The 22,030-nt window shown below is 45.2% G+C and overlaps 1 protein-coding gene across 1 annotated transcript; it reads right to left on the bottom strand.

Annotated features, from left to right (window-relative positions):
* Nucleotides 1-7,243: 7,243 nt before the first annotated feature.
* On the bottom strand, nt 7,244-20,922 carry LOC139750091 (protein SpAN-like). The gene is made up of 15 exons (XM_071664425.1): nt 20,239-20,922; nt 19,971-20,075; nt 16,828-17,038; nt 16,308-16,501; nt 15,906-15,989; nt 15,630-15,740; nt 13,484-13,610; nt 13,027-13,158; nt 12,383-12,463; nt 10,961-11,114; nt 10,064-10,198; nt 9,784-9,886; nt 9,258-9,358; nt 8,860-9,091; nt 7,244-8,284 (listed from the first exon to the last, which is right to left on the bottom strand). Exons 1-15 carry the CDS (start codon nt 20,335-20,337, stop codon nt 7,982-7,984), a joined length of 2,172 nt encoding a protein of 723 aa, XP_071520526.1. The 5' UTR covers nt 20,338-20,922; the 3' UTR covers nt 7,244-7,981.
* Between the last annotated feature and the right edge of the window lie 1,108 nt (nt 20,923-22,030).

Raw genomic sequence — 22,030 nt, 5'->3', positions numbered from 1 at the left:
ACGGCAAAAAACGTGTGTGATATTTACATAAAGACTTCATTCTCGTCTCTCTTCATTACGATCCCTTATTGTTAAGTCCCCGACTGCTGATAACGCTCTGGCGTTGGCTGGACCCAAACCTCAACCCTTCATACAGTTATCAGCAACTAACGGTGTATTACTTGACGTATTACGATCAGTACAATGTTTAAAAAGAAAAAGTCATTGCTGTTATTTATAGCAACAATAATACTCTTTATCAGACTAGCCAGGTACCCTTATTCCCTCCCACCCTCCAAATGGCCTTATCATACTAATACTTTTATGTGTTGATAATGTTAGTGTGAGGATATGTCACTATCATATTACATGTGTATATTGTTCGCTGTGAATTACGTTAGGCTGAAGCAAACAAGTGTACAACTCTCACACTTTATATGGCTTCCCGGAGCCAGAGGAACACACACACACACACACGTATTTGTTAATACTGCTATATCAGTCTGTAGCATACATGTCTCCTGACGTGTGGTAACAGCATTAGTGGTGATGATTGTGTATCAGATCACACAGTTTGCTGGGGGGGGATATCTCCCCTCTCTAATTGCCAGTGACATGGTTCACGATCGTGAGATGTTATTATGACTTTTTTCTCTCTTCTGTAAATGACTCGTGAGAGATGAGTCGTTGCAGGGGTTTCCTACACCACCCTACATACACGAAGCGTTTTCCTTAACTGATCTCCCTCGAGGTTGGAGACAATGGTCGAGTGTGACCGACCATCCGTCTGTGGTCGATGCACGGGCGAGTTGACAGACAAAGGACAGATGATGTATCAGGGGAAAAAAAAAAAAAAAAAAAAAAAAAAAAAAAATATATATATATATATATATATATATATATATATATATAATTTTTTTTTTTTTTTTCATACTATTCGCTATTTCCCGCGATAGCGAGGTAGCGTTAAGAACAGAGGACTGGGCCTTTGAGGGAATATCCTCATCTGGACCTTCCTCTGTTCCTTCTTTTGAAAAAAAAAAAAAAAAAACCCCGAGAGGGGAGGATTTCCAGCCCCCCGCTCCCTTCCCTTTTAGTCGCCTTCTACGACACGCAGGGAATACGTGGGAAGTATTCTTTCTCCCCTATCCCCAGGGAATATATATATATATATATATATATATATATATATATATATATATATATATATATATATATATATATATATATATATATAAAGACAGGTAGACAGAGGGAGGGACAGAGACGTCATTTGTATCATTATGGAAGACTGTCACACCAAATGCTTGTAGCGTCAAGGCATTCGCCTCTGATACAATGAATGTGGAAATAAAGAGGAAGTACCAGATGGGGGAACATGGCGGCGGGGTGGGACGGGGAGAGGACGCCGTCCACTCTGCCGTCTTCGGCTGCTGACGGTGAACGTGACAGAAGCTCCCCACACCCACTGAGACACATAGAGATACGAGTTAACACGAGGGCCTATTACAGCACTTGTGTTTGTAATCTTCAGCATAGCACAAGCGCGCGCTCTTGTGCGCGTGTCCTACCCAGGGTGGCCAGTGGTTTACCGTGACTGGATCCTTCGTGATGGCACTGATCCTCTTCCCAGTAACCCGGAGTCGAAGCTCAAGGTTCGTCTGTTCCTCAGAGAGAAGTTGGCAGTCCTACCCACCTCCTCCCATCGGATCACCTGGCTGCATGTGTCGTGGAGAACTGTACCACCTCCCACCGGTGACGAGGTTTGGGCCTCCACCTCACAGTAACAGCACCTGGAGGGTGGTAGCCAAGTGATGTCCTCGCCAACCATAAGCCACATAGAGTTCCGGTTTATCTTCCGTGATATACGTTAACTCCCACTGGTTGTAGACTCTTCCAGTTCGTCAGCTGGATCATCCACCCACCTCAGGAGGAAGACAGTCTGTATTCTTTTCCATTTTCATTCAGGACCCAGAATGGGAAGTCATGGGCGTGAGCGATCCGCAGCCGAACAACTAGGGCGGGAGGGTTGGTTTGGGTTAAGCCGCGTCGCCATAGCGACGTTCTAAGACGACCACTTCATGTACGACCAGAGCACCCTGGGTGTCCCCAGCCACAACACACTGTACAACGACGCACCTTCCATAACGGGCAGGTATATGATCACATACAAGATCACTAAGTAACTCATGATACACAAGACAACCTCATATCGTCAACTGCTGCCGAAGCACTCGATGATAATCCTGGACTGAAGCGCGCAGGTCGCTGCTGTCTTCTCCTGCCGGAGGAGCGGGAGTAGATGTTGACCGTAGCAGTCCCTGGCAGAGGCTGGTCGTTGTACCTGACCCGACGATCAGCGTTACCGTCACCTGACCTAAATACCGAAGGTTGAGGGGTCTAGATATGATGACCAGAAGTAGAGGTACCTGACCTGGAAATCAGTGAAAGTAGTAACCTGACCTGGAGACGCGCGGTAGCAGTAATCTGACCTGGAGATCCGCGGTAGCAGTAACCTGACCTGCAGACCAGCGGTAGCAGTAACCTGACCTGGAGACCCGCGGTAGCAGTAACCTGACCTGCAGACCAGAGGTAGCAGTAACCTGACCTGGAGACCCGCGGTAGCAGTAACCTGACCTGGAGACCCGCCGGTAGCAGTAACCTGACCTGGAGACCCGCCGGTAGCAGTAACCTGACACGGAGACCACCTCAGTGACCTGACCTGGAGACCTATTTCCCTCCATGAGTAACGTGCGCTGTTCCATAATCTTCGGGTCTTTGACCTGCAAGACCCGATATTCTCAGGGTTTTGCATAGACGTTGTTAGAGTATACGGGAGCACCTCATCCACCAGCAAGACCTTAATTCTTTTCTCTCCTTTTTCTTGTACCAGATACGAACCTTTAATCTTTAACATGGCTATTCCTTTGATGTAGCATCACCATTATTGACCCGTGACTTCTCTGACCTGGCGTGACCTTTCATCCGACACGAAGCCGTCACCTTTGACCTGGGCGGAGCAAGAAGCGCCGGCTGGCTGGCCGGCCGCCAGTAGGGGGTGTCGTTACCCTTTAACACTGTTGCATAACCTCCTCGCTCTCCGTCATCACCCGGAGGCTGAGTTGTCCACACCGTTGACGGCTGGGCACAATTTCCGGACGTGGCTGACGGCTGGTTACAACTTCCGGACGTGGCTGATGGTTGGTCACAATTTCCGGATGTGGCTGACGGCTGGTCACAATTTCCGAACGTGGCTGACGGCTGGTCACAACTTCTGAACGTCGCTGACAGTCAGCTGGTCACAACTTTCGGATATAGCTGACGGCTACTCACAACTTCCAGACATGGTTGACGGCTGGTCACAACTTGCAGACATGGCTGACGGCTGGTCACAACTTCCAGACATGGCTGACCGCTGATCACAACTTCTAGACATGGTTGACGGCTGGTCACAACTTGCAGACATGGTTGACGGCTGGTCACAACTTCCAGACGTGGCTGACGGCTGGTCACAACTTCCAGACATGGCTGACGGCTGGTCACAACTTCCAGATATAGCTGACAGCTAATCACAACTTCCAGATATAGCTGACGGCTGGTCACAACTTCCAGACATGGCTGACGGCTGGTCACAACTTCCGAACGTGGCCACACTGCCACTGGTGGAGTTTACAGAGCAGTATTAACCACTCCTCTGTGCCACACTGTAAAGATATAGTCTATGTGACTAACTTTGATCTTGTTCAGTGTAAATCCGGCTCTGATTATTCATATAAATATATATATATATATATATATATATATATATATATATATATATATATATATATATATATATATATATATTTATATATATACATAGACAAAGAGGCCACCTCACTATAGAGAGGGTGGAGGGAGGGTCCTGGTTGCTGGGTAGTGGACACACAACCACTGTCAACATAACGGCGTTCCTGTTCAATAAGTAAAAAGACAGATGGATGAATAAAGCATGTGGACAGTGCGTTACTCTATACATAATTGGCAGAACATAGCTTGTCTCATAGTAACCCAGATACAATGGTTTCAGTGGCTCATCCTTGTATGTGTGTGTGTGTGTGTGTGTGGATGGGAGGCAGACAACAGGTGCTGTCCCTCCTGTTTTCCCGCATCCTTTAATCCAGAAATCTAACAGAAACTTGAAGACTGCGTTAACGTTAGTTAGCTCGGCAATCAACAGCAGTGCCACCTGCTTCCCAGCAGGTTACAAGTAGCCACAGGATATGATGAGTGTCCTCGTCCTCGCGAATGCTATACTGTGAGACAGATGGACAGCCACCTGTGTTATGATCTGAGGGACAGTGGCTGGCTGGCGGGCCTGCTGGCTGGCTGCCGCACAGAATCATACATGAGAGAATGTTGCGCCCCTTTCACTATGGGAGCGCGAGCCTCTATGTATAGTCCGCTACCATTAATTATTCTGTTACTGCTTCAATAAAATGCGCCTCTGGAGGGTGTGTGGCCCTCACACACACACAAACATACATGTGGGGAGCCTGTCAATGTCCTTTAGCTCCCAGGCTCGCCCAGGGGTAGGCGGACGGACGGAAACCTGCGGACAACAAACAGTTGCAGAGGATTACAGCTCATTCATCGTTATCAAGGAACTTATACATTTAATGATTCGTCCCTCACTGATCCCGTTGCCACACTCGGCCTTCAGCACTCAGGCCATCCTCAGCAGTGAGGAAGGAAATACATATATATGAAGAATGCCTTTTAGTTTAGTTCCATCCTGCAGTGGTGGGAGGCAGTGTAAACTCCCATATTACACTACGTCTGTTCACTGTATGCCATGTAATTTCCCGTATTTTCCCTAAGATCGCATGAATACATATAGGGAAAGAATGAAAAACTCACTCAATGCTCCTGGAATACGTCAAGATTCCAGGAGAGGCACGGAGAGCCGGGGAAGCATTCGTGAGGTGCGAGCGGTCGTCCACAGAAGGCGGACACAGAGAGCCCAGGGGACCACCTCCCGCCTGTCTTTGGCTGGTGGACCGGTGCTGGCGCTCCCCTTTACTGAGCCCCCGGGTCTATAAATCCTGCACACGCCCCTGGTGCCCCACGGCCCAGCATTCATCCCGGAGCACATCACGGCTACCACGATCTGGGATACAAGCCACCAGGCCCTGGGATACCAGCCAACAGGCTCTGGGATGGCTGCCATGTGGTCACTATGTTCCTCCCGCTGGACAACACACCAGGGCGGCCCGGCCACCTCGGCTCTCTGGGATGGCTACCGTAACATCACCATGTCCTGCCGACTGGACAATTACACGAATCCCGAACTCTACTGTCCGGGTGTCTTGAGTTGTGTCCCAGGAAGACCCGAGTCTTGGCCACACAGTGTCTAATGTCTCCTTCAACAGAACGGGTCAGAATCTCTCTCTCTCTCTCTCTCTCTCTCTCTCTCTCTCTCTCTCTCTCTCTCTCACGGGAAGGATGACAGATGTGGGTCAATAAGCCTGAGAGACACTGGTGTAAATCTTGTACAATGTACACGATAACTCAGAAGAATAGATTAGCCCGTGTCTCATGGACTGACCCGGCTGCAGTCGCCCATAATTTGTGCGTGGAGGCCAGTCATACGAGGAGTGAGTTACGATGGTTTTTTTTTTTCCCTGTCCGAGCCGATATCTCCAGCAAAATTATTGTCCTCCCTCCTCCTCCTCCTGCTTCTTCCTCGAACGTGGAAACTGTGGATTTGATCTGATTATGTGGAATTTATCAAGCGCAAAAACTTAATGGTCATTCAGCGAATTTTCGTGAAAGAAACAAATAAAAGAATGACTCGAAACTTCAAGTTATTTACATCCATATTTTTTGGGGGGTTTCCTTTAGAAAATTCATCAGTGTATCTGATGAGCAAGATTATAGCACAGGAGGAGATATCTTAACTTACCGTAATCTAAATGAAGAGGATCTCTTTCCAGTAGGTCCGGGCGGGCGTGGACTCCACCTACATTTGTTCGATGGTGTCCTAATCCAACAGGTCGACATACGCTTCTCGCAACGTCAATATATCAACACTTAGTTCCCACTACAAAATGAGGATCTCGTAAATAATGTTGACGTTCAAGAAAACTTCGATATAAGCGACCACCGACAAATCCATTTTGAGGTCGCTTTCAACATTGCATGTAATGTTGCTCAAACATGACAGTCGCTGGGAATAAAAATTCTCAAATTTTACTCATGCGAATTTTAGTGATCTTTCCATTCCTCTTGACGGGCAATCCTGGGATGATATGGTCAATGAAAACGACATGAACGTAGCTTCTTCGAAGAGCTTCAGTAAAAATCTTCAACGCAGAGAAGGGAACATTCGTGCTAATGTGTCTCTTTCTCAAAACAAGCCAAGGTGGTGGAATAGTCAAATCAATAAGTGGTTATTGTCTAAGAAAGTAAACCAAAAGAAAATCAGAGAGAACACCAACCAACTTCACTACGTTATATAAATTTGCGTTGAGCATATAATTTTCCTCATTCAACCTAGGCACGATTAAATCATGTTTCCCCCCCATTCCTTATTATCTACGTTATCAAGATAAATCGCAAAGGTAAATCCTCACAGGAATATATCAACATGATCTTACTTTGATATAACGACTTACTTATACACGTACCACGGATGTGTCTTACAGTGTAAACACAAGGCAGATGTCAACATAGGGGTGTGGGGGTCCAAGCCTTCCAGTTGGTCGGGTTCATCATACCTCCGGTAGGGAGGTCTAATGGCCTGCTGGGTCAGAGAAATTTCCCCTCTACACCTCTCCACGATGACCTCTTGACTTTCCACCTCTTCTAGACACGTTCCTCATGTTTTCTAAGTCTTTATTCTTACGTTTTCAACACACTTTTACAAGGTCACCCACCACGTCGTCTGTTAGATTACTAACAAGATCATTTTGCAGGTTACACATCTTTCCGTTCTTCTCACACGGCCTAAGACCATCAGCTGACGTATGTCTGCGAGACTGAAAAAAAAGAAATACTTTTCGCTTTTTAGATTTCATCTTCTCGTTTCGTGTCTCCCTCCATAACTTCTTAAGTCATTCCTTTAAATAGACGGGAGGTTCTCGTACCAGCGGCCTGAACACTGGCATTTATATTGGTGGTCAAGGTCAGGATCTGCATGCAATCACGCACGAGGTGGTGAAGTTATGATCTTGGCTCACGTTGAGCTTTTCAGAAGGAAAAATGATAAGTTCGTTGTCTCGTCCTTAATTCTGTTTATTGTAGCCCTTATTACAGTGTCTTGCTATACGGACTGAATGTATGATTCTTTTCCACAGTGATGCAATGTTTTGGGAAAAGGTTCATGAGAAGAAATGCATCAGTTACAAAAGAAGAAAAAATTTTCAGAAAGGCTCTCTAAACTCCTAGAAGGAGACTTCTTAGTGGACTCTCTGACTGACAAGTTTTGCCCATTGCTTACACCTTCCACACAGTAGCCAGAGTTGGTAACCTTCAATGATGATCACGAGTCTGACGAGGATGATCGAAAACCCAGAGAGTTTTAGCAAAGTTTCTCTCCTAATCCTTACATACTTAACAGTTTCATCTACAGCGCATCATTATCTAGCGAGTTTCGTCGGGAGCAAAAAAGTAAACTAAACGACTCACGGGTGCAAGACTGAGTTGTTTCTGAACAAAGTTGAAGAGAACAGTTTAACGTTGTTACGAGGGCAGAAACATTAATTCAAACACACCAATAAAGAAAGCTTCTGAAGTGCTGTGAATAAGACAAAACAAATACAATTTTTCAACAAAATTCCAAAAGGGTGGGTTGCCCTTTGAGGACCTATTTATGGAAAACTCAAAATTCCCGCTCACATGCGTGTAATCACGTACTGTGGGGGAGGAGGTTTTGAGGACCAATCTCTCTCTCTCTCTTGTGTGTGTGCGTGTGTGTCCTTTTGGTGAGGGGGAGGAGGGGATGGCCTCATTGAATCTAAGCTCACATGAGGCTGTAATCCAGCCACATGCCTTGAGTCCTGGTCGTTCCTCCCCAGAAGAGGAGCGACACCTCACTCCCGGTGGAGGTGAGGTTGTAGTCGTTCTCCCGGTAGCCGCAGAGCTTGAGGGAGGCGTCGCCGCCCCGCGGGTAGCTCGGGTCACCTGTCGGGGACACCAGCACGTAGCCTCGGTGGCACATTTTCTGGTAGAAGCGTCGCTTGAACTCCGGGCTATTCGGCCGGTACGAGTTGGTTGCCAGGCGAAGAATGCGAAAGCGTAGCATCACCTTCTTGCCAGCTGGTGCCTGCGAGGGATGGCTATTATCATATGGTTCACTGAGGCATCACTGTAGTGGAAGTTATAGGTGCTATCTTAATGTCAAAGGAAACAAAATGACTCCTGAGTGCAGAACAGTAGCCAGGAGATGTTATGACTTGTGAAAGTACGACAAACAGTGCAAGGATGGCCTTCACCTCTTATCATTAGTGCTGTTACGATGGGGCAATAAAATGTTTCCCTAACAGAGAAGGTAGAATCATTATATTTTCTCCATAGTCTTCTCAACATAGCCGAAAAGAGAGGAATTAAAATCAGTAGCGCTATCACACGGAATCTACCACAGGAGTCAGAAAAACTCTAACACTGCAACACGTTGGCCACGGTATTGCTTGGTTAGCTATGGTTCTATCACGATGAACTACAAGAGCAAATATCATGGGAGAGTCCTACGTCTCCTAGGGCACGGTAGCTGAACTAAAGAAGATGCCCGTCTTGGTTAACGCCCGTCTGTGGCTATATAAACTATGCGACATACATCTCCGCCTGCTGACATACTGGAAACTTGTCCAAAGGAAGAAAACAGACATCAGTCAGTCCTACCTTGATCCACCACTCGCACTGTGTGTTCTTCGGATAGTTCTTGGGAAAGTTGGGGGTCTTGAGAGAACCCTGACTCGCGGCTTCTGACAGAGTCACGACCTTGTGACACTGGGACTCCATACTGGAGAAGGTCACAGCCCAACCCTGCGTCCCGTTCTCCGAGCCGCTGGTAAAGATGGCAGAGTGGTAGGACCCCGGCAGCTGCAGTGATCCTTCCGTTGTGCCACAGACTCTGTGAAAACGACCGTGTTAGCCATCTTCTATCGGGAGCCTTACGAATGAGCACATCCAGATTTCTGTGCGCTGCCCAAAAAAATTTGAACAGGCTGTCTCATGAACAGGTTATGTCACAGAAAGAAAGTGTATTGAATAATCATGTCGTTAGACTTTAAGCTTACTCGGTGACAGAGCCATGGGCGCTAGTGATCCTAATACTGTCGCTGCAGTTGGTCGGGAGACTGACCGAGTTGAACACGAGCATCAACCTCGTCGGTAGCGTCTGCGGCAGGAGACACCTGTTATAAGGGGTTCACCTTAGGGTAAAAAAAAGAAAAAAAAGAACAACGCTGGGGAGGGCTCTCACCATTACCTACAGCATCTGTTGAAGTGTCCTAAAAAAAAAAAAAAAAAACGCGGCCATATCTCGTCCCAGGAGCTTCACAAACTGTGACCGATGAAACGGCAAGCAACACCCAAACCACCTCCATCCCGCAAGGGAGTTATATCTGGACACTGGCCGTGTGTAGTGTTCGCTACGCCTCTAACACACATACGTTCAAATCAATCGCCCAAGCAAAAAGCCTTTGCACTGTACATGGAATTCAAACACACCTAATAATCTCTATATCTGTCTATACTGATATATTATATGTTCCCGACGTTATCAGACCTCTCCCTCTTCGCCTGTCTGTCACCGTCACTCACCTTCGTGATGGTAATTCTACACCGAAGGTCTCCTGGGTAAGAGGCGGGGTACCTGGGAGACGTCCAGCTGATGTTGTCTCCCATATCATTCGTCTCACATAATCTGAGGAAGCACAAGCAGATCAACAAAGGTCGCGAGGAGTGCTGAAGTGAGGAAGAGAATCAAGAACGAACCCGATCATCCATATTATGCAAGACAAATGAACAAAAGACGCTCATCCAAGACACGAAATACCGAGGCCCAACATAAGGTAAACCTCAAGAGTGTTTGATAACGCACTGATGACACTTGTTCTTGAAGCTGACTTCGAACTTGAAGCCACGTCTCCATTTGAGCTTCGATGTGAAGAAGAGGAAGATGTCACGGTCCTTCCCCACTAGCGTCTGGTCGGTTTTCAGGTCTTTGCCGCAGTACCTGATGAACCACGGAATGAACCTTAGTAAACATTGAATGTCTTCTCATTAAACTAAAGACAATATTCTATCTATGTATTGTAAAAAAAAATTGTTGCAGACATATTTAGTACTTTGGATTATGTTTAGTTCAGCAGACTCGAATGCATAAGAAATCATAGCAATGCAGGCTGAACTGGTTCACTCCTCAACATCGTATGTACACATCCATATCCTTGTAATGTCACCATGGTTGGCTTAACGATGTTCACAACCATATTCTACTAACTTTGTTAACGAAACTGTGACAACATTGTGCTCGCAATTATACAATTATTGTACTACACTCACTGACATTTTGCCTAAAGATTAACTTGTCTCAACAGCCCGTCATCGGTGTCTAAATTGCCTATATGCCCCTTTTCTAAGCGTGGAATTTTTTCGTTCATCCTTTTCCCTTACAGTCAAATTCACCCATTAGGATAACAACACTGAAGCCAGAATGGTGGACTCATGAAAATTTGGCTTTATTTGACCATAACAACACTGAAGCCAGAATGGTGGACTCATGAAAATTTTGGCTTTATTTGACCAAGAGTTTGGTCGACTAAATATTTAGATTAAGAAGCCTAGCTTGAGCCTAGTCACCACTAGAGCCAAATGGGGGTGGGGAAGGGTCGCAGAATCTCTCTCTCTCTCTGGCCGCTCCAAACACTGCGGCCCGACGATTCTAAATCAAGAGAGTCAAGTAAGAAGGTGAAAAGGAAGTTGAGGGGCAACGTACTCGTCGCCGTCCATGATGGATTCGGTGCGCACCTCCAGCCGGTCCCATACACACTGGCGGTTGGAGGCCTTGCTGAAGAGCACGAAGTCTTTGACGGTGAGGACGGGCGAGTGACAGTCGTCTGGAGCCCGCACCCACCACGCGCACCGAGCACCTGCCCACACACACACACCATATAGTGAAGACACGAAGGTGTCTTGGTCAGCATGAGGCTCAGGAGTGAGTAAGATAAAATACAAAACGTTACATTGTTAAATACCATTGAACCTCACCTGCAAGTAATCTGATGTGGTTCCATCACCCACAGTAAAACATCTCATTGAAAATGTCTCCGAGTAAATAAAAAAAAAAAAAAAAAAAAATATATATATATATATATATATATATATATATATATATATATATATATATATATATATATATATATATATATAATTTGCAAATGAGGGAAAGAGAGATTAATCAACAGAATCTAAACACTTTATAACTATTAATCTTTCAAGAGAATTTGGTTTCCACCTGCGTCAGTCAGCTAGACGACCACTCCAGCGCCGACCGAGTCAGCGTACTCACTGCTTGATAAAATTCGAGTGTAAGTTAATTTCGCGTCTAAGAAGCCTTCATTCTTGATATATACCAGTACGTTATATTCCTAGCATATCAAGTATTCTATTTGAACGTGATTTCCTTCATAATCTTATCAATTTATCTTAAGTGAGCAGACATAGTTCCAAAATAAGCCTTATGATAAATCATATTCACGAAAAATCATAGAGCTTAGACGTAAAATGTGGACAACCTTCAAATTGTAGTGTGAATAAGTATATCTAGAAAAAAAAAACCAGCCGAGTCAGTGAACCTGAAGCAGAGTGGTGAATGGCGTGACTAAACCCCGTCCCTGGAGAGGGACCAGCCTAGCACGAACAGTAGGCTATTACCGAAGTAAAGGCAACGTATACTGATAATCCTCATTCATGTCATAGAAGTATCATCCAGGTGTTAGATTGCCAAAGTATATGTCTTAGATAGTTTTCTATTCTTAGGATTTTAATATCATAATGGGACAGTGAAAGCTACGCTTGATCAAGTAGGTTCAGAGAGTGGATGTCAGAGAGGATTATGTTAAACAGTTATGTCAAAATTAAGGCAATCAAGGTTAAGTTAGGTACAACTGGGAAGAATAATTTGAGTTAAGGATACCTTACTTAGGTTGGAACAATATATGTTATCCTGGTTAGGCAAGGATAAGTTAGAACAGCCTAGCTTCAACTATGTAAACGAAACTAAAGTTTAAAGTTAAACGTTGCTGAGGGCAGACAATGTTATGGGTTGATAAGCCTGAGATAGGTCAGTTATTTCCAAGCATCATACCTACTTTGCTTTGGTTGTAACTTTCCTGCCTTGGTGGGAATGATAACTTACCTTTAGGGTAATTCTTGGGATAGTTGGGCGAGGTGATGAAGGCGCCGGACTCGGTGACGTTGCCCCCACACTCTGGTACAGCTGCAGGGAAGAGCCATAAAGATAGGACGGTTTTTAACAATGGTCATAGGTTGAAAGAAAAATCTAGAAAGCACTTAACCCAAGTTCTCATTTAGTCCCAGTTCTATGTTGTTCCCCAAAATACATTTTCTGTCGTATGCGATTCTATTCATGTTTGGAAAATGGACATGTGCAAATTATAAACATACTGGCACGTATAAACACCCAACATGAACAGGTGTGACTAAAAGACATCCGTTTTCGTTTTCTTTTGAACATTGTTTTGTTAGGCTCAGGGTTCGTGCCATCGTGGCAGAAATTAGTATCCATTAGTGACAATCCTGAGCATTTCGGAGACAATTCATATTTCCGCTCACTCTGCTGTTGGAAGACGTACAGTAACACGCAGAAGACTCACCAAGACCAACATTCTTCCTAGTGAGGTGCTTAAATTCACGTAAAATTCTGAACAAGGAGGACTGCCAGAGTAACTGAAGGTAGTAATAGTCATGAACAAGGTGGACTGCCAGAGTAACTTACGGTAGTAATCGTCATGAACAAGGAGGACTGCCAGAGTAACTCACGGTAGTAATCGTGGGTGACGGTGGCGCATGTGTCTCCGGAGGTACCCGGGGGACAGGCACAGGAGCAGGAGGCGTTCAAGTAGCCCCCGTTCTCACATTTGGGACGCATGATGCAGGACGCCCCCCACGTCTCTGGAAAAGTACTGCATAACCATTGTGTAAAATCGGGAAATACCATTCAAAACGGCCAATTGACATGCATGGAGGACTTACATATGCTGATTTGATGTGGTTTTTAATTCCAAACTTTTTTTAATTGTCTGCACAAGAATTTCAAGTTTCCTTTGCATATCAAAAAGATGTAATCCCAAACTCGAAAATAAGTTATGAAAATTACCTTATCTAAAAAAAATGAAGTGACTTATTTATTGTTCTACGTGTTGCGTGTTCTGAAGAAATATAGTATGATGATAAGTCAGCGAAGAAGATGTGTATTCAGAAGAAACCAGACACTAACCAGAGCAGTTGTACATTTGGTTCAGAATGTGGACATCCCTGAACGTGAGTGAAGACCGATGGCCCAGATATATTTGTTTAGCTGGGTCCTTCGTCACGATCGTGGGTCTCCCGTTCTTTGAGAAAGCCTAAGAGAAAACGGTAAACCTTGTGGGTAACTTATATATTATTTATTGAGACGAAATATACTCTCATTTACTATGGATCAATCCATTCTTCATTTTCATGAGATGACCCAAATACATACAACCTCTGTAGTACACTAAAACACATATCCTCGAGCAGTCCGAAGCCTATTCTCTATGTAACATTGTGTCTTCGGTGTACAATTTCTGTACGTACAACTTTTATATGATTTCCTGCCACAAAGCATTGTTTAATTTACACGCGTTAAAAATCTTCTATGTGAAGAACTTCAGTTCACATAACAAAAACTGCCTTGAATTTACTAAGGATGACCCTGGCAGATACGAGGGTCTTTATACTCCCCCCTTTAATGATATGGAACGACTTATCAGACACCCAACAGGAGTTCCCGAAAGGCATGCTTTCTTTTTATAACACCCTAGACACGCTTTTTATCTTCCCTCTGAACCTTCCCACTACAGATGAACTGTTTCTTTCCTCTGGAAATCTTCTGATCACAATCTTGTCTCGTATCACTTCCAACCGAGCATATCCACAACCCATGTCCTCCTCTCGACAAGCCAACTTGGGTATTTCAGGAAGACTTGGTAGTCTCTCTCTCGTAGCTTTTAAGCTGACGTTCCTTCTGACCAGCACAGTATGGCTTTGAGGATGAGATGCCTCAAGTTAAGCTGACCAAAACAGCGATTCATCTCGACCAATAATCAATCCTGTGTTCCTTGATCTACTAAATCCTTCACCTCTCAAGTCACTGCAGGATGTCTCTTGTTCTGATGCCTCTAATTAGACACAACACTGTACCGGACTTGGACATTCTTCCCTCCTTTGAATGTCTCTCTACCTTCATTTCTACTCAGAATCATTGCGGAGTCGCTATTCAGATTCGAGCATATCATGAAGAGAGAGTGAAAAGATTTGATCCTTTCATCTGATAAATCTCTCTCTGGTCCTTAACTAAAAGAAACTCCAACTTATGTAATTTAATTTTTTTTCCTAATCAGTCTACTTTCCCTCCCAACAAAGTTGTTCTCACGGTACCTTACTTTCCTCAAACTACTTTGGGCTACTTTCCCCTCATCTCATCTGGCGAAGCCTATGACCTTTCCGGCAATTTCCTCAAACAAGGTTTTTCCAGTATTCTTTCAGGTAAAAGTGGGCAGGGCGCACGGTCGAGATGGCATAACTCTTTGTGTCCTTGTGGAGTGTGTCTCTGAGCCAGAGGATCCTTGGTCGCTCATTTTTCCTCTTCCTTAAAAACCCATAAGTGTGGTGTATGTAGCACCACTCCCCTGTAAAAAGGAGACCAATCGAGCCTCTCCCATTATTGCCACATGGCGTTCACTTCTGCTATTAATCTAAATTCTCCGAAACTCTCCTTCATTCTTGTGTTAATCTCTTAGAATCCCATTATCTTCTTACAGAACAACAATAAAGTTATGTGGTAAATGTTCTTCTACTTATGATTTCTCCTAGGTGACTCATCTCATGTTCTCTCTCTCTCTCTCTTTCTCTTCTCCTGAATTTCGGTGAATCTTTTTTTTTTATTATCCTTGACATCTCTAAAGCATTTGGCAATGTGTGGCACTAGTCTTTGCTTTCATCCCCCCACTCCACCTATGGCTTTTCTGCTTCTATTATTTCTTTTAATAGGTCTTGTCATCCGAATCTGGTAGTCATTGATAGAAATACTTCTTGTCCTGGTGTCCCTCAAGGTTCTGTTTTATCGCCTATCCTCTTTTCTCCATTAGTGATCTTTCTTCACACCCTTCAATTCTATTCACTTTTACGCAAATCAAACCACTCTACATCTACAGATTCTAAATTCTAACCAATTCATCTGGCGCAATCAATAGTCCTATTCAAATGATTTCAAGTTAACAGAAAAGGCCTTCATGCATGTACAAGTCTAGGTAATGTATAAAAGGCAATCTATGGTCTCTGCCAACCCAACCATCCCGGGAGAGAGAGAGAGGTCAGTGTACGAAAGAGAAAAAAATTACCGTTGATCCGTAGTGCATGAGGGAGGTGAAGTCGTACTCGATCCCGTACTGCCTCGTGCTCTCCCTCACGAAGTTCCTCCGACTCCTTTTTTTCATGTTGTTTACGAGCACCTGTGGAACACACCTGAGGTCAATCAGAAGGAAGAAAGAGGAAAAAATGCCTGGATGTTACAATCCCAGTTACCTTCATAGTAATGAATGGGTGAGGTAAATCTGTTACGTTTCTGTGCCGATGGTTCTCACATCATCATGGGAGGTGTCCGTTGTTATGTTTACCTTGATGTGGGTGTTCCTGTCGGCTCGACTCTGCTCGTGGTAAAGGCCCAAGACGTGACTCAGCTCGTGCAGGATGATGCCCCTCTGAGGGAAGCCAGAAGCAAGACAGGTAAACACACGAGCCTCACTCTAAGATAAGGTCAGCACAGACATACGTTGCTCTAAATGGGTTAACATTAATAACATACATTACCATCAACACAATTCTCACTCCTAGACTGAGAGAACTGATAACATTACCTATTCGTATTTTGTTTCATAGACAACTTCGTGACTATACCTTGTTATGTCAAGGTTTATTAGATAAACAATTTGTTTTTTCTTCACTGAGACTGGGTATTGTAATAGCCCTGACAGGCTTGCGTTTCAGAGGGACATCATTCCCAACTTTTCAGGACTTACATAACGGCACCTGGGCCCTATGGAGGTCAGCTGACTCTTCTTGCGGGTCATGCCGACGCGGCTGTAGCAACCTCTGCCCTCGATGAACTTGACGAAGTGCCGGTCGTAGTTCCCGTCGGTGACCTCGACGAACCTGACGCACGTCTTCTCCTCTAACTCGTCCATGGCTCCCCGGATCTTCTCCGGCTGCGACACTGCGGGAGGAGGTGTAGAAGTGTGATGTTCTCCCTCTCTCTCCACCTGGCGTGGAGGCAGCAGGGAGTGTCCCTACTGTAGTAATGCTGTAGACGGGGAACTGAAGAAATAATTGATTAATAGTCTGTGGGAGATTACATTTACACTCTTTTGGACTTCACTGAGCGATATAGTTGTGCTCTGCCACCTGTTAGATGAGCATCATCTGCTTATTGATCACCCCCTGCTTACTGATCTCACACGTACGTATTGATAACTATTTTCATATTGATCACCGTCTGTGCAGTGGACACCTGTTAGGCACGGCCACCACCCGTGGACTCACGTGAAGACGCCAGCTGGTAGTGGACGGTGGGCCAGCCGACATTGGGGTCGACGGGCCAAAGGCGTGCGTAGTGAGAGACAGCCTTCCTGGCGAGATCGTGAGCCGTGGCTCTCTGCGCCGCCTTCCACTGCTTTCGTGTCACTATGATGTCCCCCTCCAGCAGGTGATGCTTGTCCTCCGATATCCTAGGGTTCAGCAGCTCCAGGGGCAGCTGATGGGAACCGAGAGAGGAACTTCTTTTCTCAAGTGTTAGATGAAGAAGAGGGATTTACTGTGGGGTATGTGAGGGAGAGGGGTTTACTGTAGGGTATGCGAGGGAGAGGGATTTACTATGGATTATGTGAGAGTGAGAGGTTTACTGTGGGGTATGTGAGGAAGAGGGATTTACTGTGGGGTATGAGGAAAAGGGATTTACTGTAGGGTATGCGAGGGAGAGGGATTTACTGTGGGGTATGTGAGGATGAGGGGTTTACTTTGGGGTATGAGGGAGAAGGGCTTACTTTCGGGTATGAGAGGGAGAGGGAGTTACTGTGGGGTATGTGAGGAAGAGGTATTTACTATAAGGTATATGAGGGAGAAGGATTTACTGTGGGTTATAAGAGGGAAAGGGATTTACTGTAGGGTATGTGGAGAGGGATTTACTTTAGGGTATGAGGGTAAGGGATTTACTGAGGGATATGTAAAGAAGAGGGATTTACTCTGGAGTATGTGAGAGCGAGGACTTTACGATGGAGAAGCTTCGGGAAAAAATGTTTATCCTTGAACACTTACAGTTAACCAGATGACGAAAGTGATCTCTAGGATAGCTGAAGCCGGTGAACTTTACTACAGGACAGCTGGAGCGGCCGATCTTCACAAAGGAACAGCTAAGGCAGGTGATCTTGAGTCAAAAGGGCAGCTAAAGTGGGCGAACTTTACTTTAGCTCAGCTGAGAAGGACTTTTTTTTTGTGTATATTTCTCAGCGACAGAGCAATGGTTTGAACCAGGCCCGTGGGGTTAGTGCCCCGGTTTGGGGAAAACTGTGTCAGAACCCAAAACAAAATTACCGGTATATAAAACTATTGATTTCGACCATGATGATGCAAAGCAGTTCACCTGATCTGAAAAATAACTTTATCTGGCGAGGTGAAAGAAACCTGTCATGTTAGTGACTCACATCTGTAAGTTATTCACATGAGCACCAAAATGACCCGGTTTTGGCCTCTATTTTATGGCTCACTTCTTGTGTCCCCCTCATCCCCTGCAGGACAAGAGAATCATCCCCCCCCCCCCCCCCCCATTTTTTTAAGGAATTCAACTGCAATACCATCCACCTCTCCTTGACTTTTTAATTTCGCATAATACCTTCACCCAAACACCCTACATCTGTCACCCTATCATCAAACACATTCAAGAGTCCTTCATAATACTCATTCCATTTTCTCACTAACTGTCACCACGTCTTCATTTGTTCTCTTGTTTTTCGCACATTACTGTCCTTTTAAAATACCTTATTCTCCCTAAGTTTACTGATAATCAACCAACTTCCATTTGCTTTCTCTAGTATCTCTCCCAATCACTTGCGCTCCTTCCCTGTAAGTGCCGCACATATGCCTTTCTCTCCTCTTTCACTAGCAACTTCTTCACACCACTCACTATCTTTCTAATCCGCCCACCTCCCAACTTACGCATGCCGAATGGATCTCTCGCACATGCCAGCATCGCTTCCCTAAATATCTCCCATTCATAAACCATTCGCCTTGCTTCGCTTACTCTCACCTATGGCCATTTTACATTCAATCTCTTACAGTATTTCTTCATACAAGTATATTTTCCAGTCTCATTTACTCTCATCTCACCCAAAATGTTCCCTCTTTTCCGAAAACCTCCACACACATTTTCATCTTTGCCTTCACACGGTAAAGATCAGACATTCTTCCACCTATCAGCACATTCACATCCAGAAGTCTCTCCTCTTTTGCACGCCAATTGATTAGTATATAATCCAATAACTCCCGCTGACCATCTCTCCTACATATACTCGCGTTATGTCCCTCTTCTTAAAACAGGTATTCTGAATCAACAGTCATTTCAGGAATTCCCAATCGCTAGTCATTTTTTTTCTTCATCAGACAACTCCACAACGATTCACCATTTTCCATTCACACGACTGATTATCTCAAGACCCCCCCCAATCATCCCAGCTGCCTAATTTCCCACTTTTGCATTTAAATCAACCATCATTAATATGCTGCCTCTTAAATAAACACTATTGACACGCTCACTCAGCTGCTCCCAAAACACTTGCCTCTCGTGACTCTTCTCTCGGCCAGGTGCATAAGCACTAATGATATACATATATATATATATATATATATATATATATATATATATATATATATATATATATATCACTTATTATACTTAATAGCCGTCTCCCACGTTAGCGAGGTAGCGCAAGGAGACAGATGAGGAATGGCCCAACCCATCCACATACACAAGTATATACATAAACGCCCACACACGCACGTATACATACTTATATATTTCAACGTATACATACACAGACATATAGATATAAGGGGACTTTTATATGTCGAGGGTCAAGTCAAAGGCCGTACCCAAGGGAATATAAAGAAGGAATCCCAACCCCAGCAGACCACCGTCAGTATGACGGCGTCCTGGGCCAGGCGATGCCCCTGGGAAAAAGATAAAGAAAGAAGCGAAAAGTTACGACGTCTGCACAACGATTGTGCTCCAGCTACCGTCGTCCGGGATTGCGGGTGGTGACAGCAATAACTTCCTCTACTGCATACCTGAGGGTCTGTTAATTTCAGCAGGGTATGGCTTCACTGTACCGGCTACGGCTGACACACCTGAGGCTCTGTCGGAATCAGCAAGGTATATATTCGCTGCACTGACTACTGCTGACATAGCTGAGGTCCCGTTAGTTCCTGCACTACGGACACTTCCTGATTATCACTCACGTTCATTCCCCGACGACATACCTAAGGCTCACCTGGCAGCAGGAGGATGACGCAGTCCTCGTCTCCACCACACCTTAACACCCGCGAGTCGGATGGTGTCAGGCGGGAGACCCCGAAGTGCTAAAAACCACATACCTGAGGATCCCGTAGTGTCAGCATCGTGACTTACCACTCACCTTGCTGACGAGTACCTCCAGCAACGGGTTAGCACCGTCTGGCACCTGGGCCGGGGAGAGAGGCAGATGGTAGGCCATCACCTCCAAGTCTTCGCCCGTCTCAAGCTGTTGGGGAGGGAACGGCTGCGGTAATATGCGTCGTCTGTGGCCAGCAACACACTCGCCTGATCGTCTCACAGCCGATGCGCGTTATCACCTTCACGACTAAGTAAAGACAGATGATATATGAGGCAGGAACTGCGATAGACAGGCTTCACATTGCACTAACCCCTGCTACCATAAGGCTCCAGTGCCACAGCAGGATCGGAAGAAGAATAAGTTTTTTCGGGGTCCTCATAACAGTATCGACCCCACCTCCTTCAGGCATCCTGCAGATGGTAGTTAGTGGCGGTGGCTCCTCCTCTTCTTCTCGCTAGTATGGGCTGGTTACCTCTACGGCGGCCGTTCAGCCCTCACTGACTCAACAGCGGTAGACGAATGTTTTAATGACTTACGGGGAATGTGCGGGAGAGATCGGGACAGTAGCGAGTGGCAGGTGTGAGCAGCGGTGCGGTGGGGGTGGAGGGGTGAGAGAGTTAGGGGTAAATTGGGGTAATTAAGGGGGGCATGGGACAGTATTGCTAGCCAGTAAAGAGGACACAGAGCAGTGTTGCCAGGCAGCTCGGGAGGACATGGGCAGTGTTGTCTACCACAAGGACACGAAACCGTTGCCAACCAACAACGGAGGAGATGAGAAGTGATGCCTGCCCGCAGGAAAAGAACATGGACAGTGTGCCAGCCAACAGAGAGACCACGAGGCAGCGTTGCCAGCCAGACAGCAAGGTTTTAATCAAACACCAGAACAGTGAGGGAGGAGACCCTGAGAGTCAAAGGGTCACCTGGGCTAAAGCAGGCCACCTCCCGTCCGGGAGTATGGCCAAGTCACTGGACACAAAAGTGCGGCAAACCAGCTGAGTGAAACTTTAAAAAAAAAAAAAAAAAAAAAAAAAAGGGAGAGGGGGGGGGGGGTTGTTGCTGACTGGTGAGTTAAGATATTCAATCTATGTTTGACTCATGGTGAGGTGACTGAGGACTGGCGAAGTGCATATGTAGTGCAATCATATAAAGGGAAGAGATAAAGGAGAGTATTCAAATTACTGAGATATAAGTTCGTTGATTATACCTGGTAAGTTAAGTGGGAGAGTGGCATGTGAGAGGGTGATGTCATGCAAAGAGTTTAAGACTAGGGAGAAACACTGGGGCTTCAGAAGTGGTAAAGGATGTGTGGATCTGGAGTTTGCTTTGAAGAATGTGTGTGAGAATACTGAGGGAAACATAAGACTTGTATGTGGCATTTCTGGAACAGAAAATGTATGATATGACTGATAGAGACTGTAGAGGGTTTTGTGAATATATGATATGAAAGGAAAGCTGCTAGAAGCAGTGAAGAGTTTTCATCAGGTGGGTATGGAATGTGTACCAATAGGATGAAAGCGAAGATGAGTGGGTCATTGCGAATGGTGGTCTGCAGCAGGAGTGCGTGTGGTTAACATGGCTGTTGTAAAATTGTTTACGGATAGAGTTGTGAGGAATCTGAATTCAAAGGTCTTGGTGAGAGGGGTAGGTATGCAGTTTGTTGGGGATGGAGGTGGATGGGAAATGATTCAATAGTTTGCTAGTGACACAATGCTGGTGGTAGAATCGAGTGAAAAATTACTGAAGCTGGTGTCTGAATTTCATGTGAAAGGATTATGGTGAAAGTAAATGTTAATAAAAACAAGGTTATTAGTTTTAGCTGCAAATATGGACAGGTTATTTGGACTGTAAGTTTGAATGGAGATAATTTAGTGAAAGTAAATATGCCTGCGAATGGAACCATATGAGCTGAAGTGAGTCATAGTGAGGGGGGAAAGTTTCTGAGTAAACTAAGGAATGTGTGGAAATAGAACTTACTGTCTTTGAAATGGTTATTGTTAGATGGTACAGTATAGAGGCAAGGCGTGGGCCTTAGACAAAAAAGTAAAAAAGTGGGTGGACATGATGAAAATTAAATGTTTTAGGACTATTATGTCACGTAAGGA

The sequence above is a fragment of the Panulirus ornatus genome, chromosome 9 (assembly GCF_036320965.1).
Source record: "Panulirus ornatus isolate Po-2019 chromosome 9, ASM3632096v1, whole genome shotgun sequence".
NCBI classification, from domain to species: domain Eukaryota; kingdom Metazoa; phylum Arthropoda; class Malacostraca; order Decapoda; family Palinuridae; genus Panulirus; species Panulirus ornatus.
The sequence above is the reverse complement of the archived record's forward strand: the minus strand, read 5'-3'. Positions and strand labels throughout refer to the sequence as shown.

Coding starts and splice junctions, on each gene's coding strand:
- LOC139750091 (XM_071664425.1), bottom strand. CDS start 20,337: ATGCCTGAAGGAGGTGGGGTCGATACTGTTATGAGGACCCCGAAAAAA. Junction 9,359..9,783: donor GTAGAATTACCATCACGAAG/GTGAGTGACGGT, acceptor CTCCTGCCGCAG/ACGCTACCGACGAGGTTGAT. Junction 8,285..8,859: donor AGTGCGAGTGGTGGATCAAG/GTAGGACTGACT, acceptor CATCCCTCGCAG/GCACCAGCTGGCAAGAAGGT.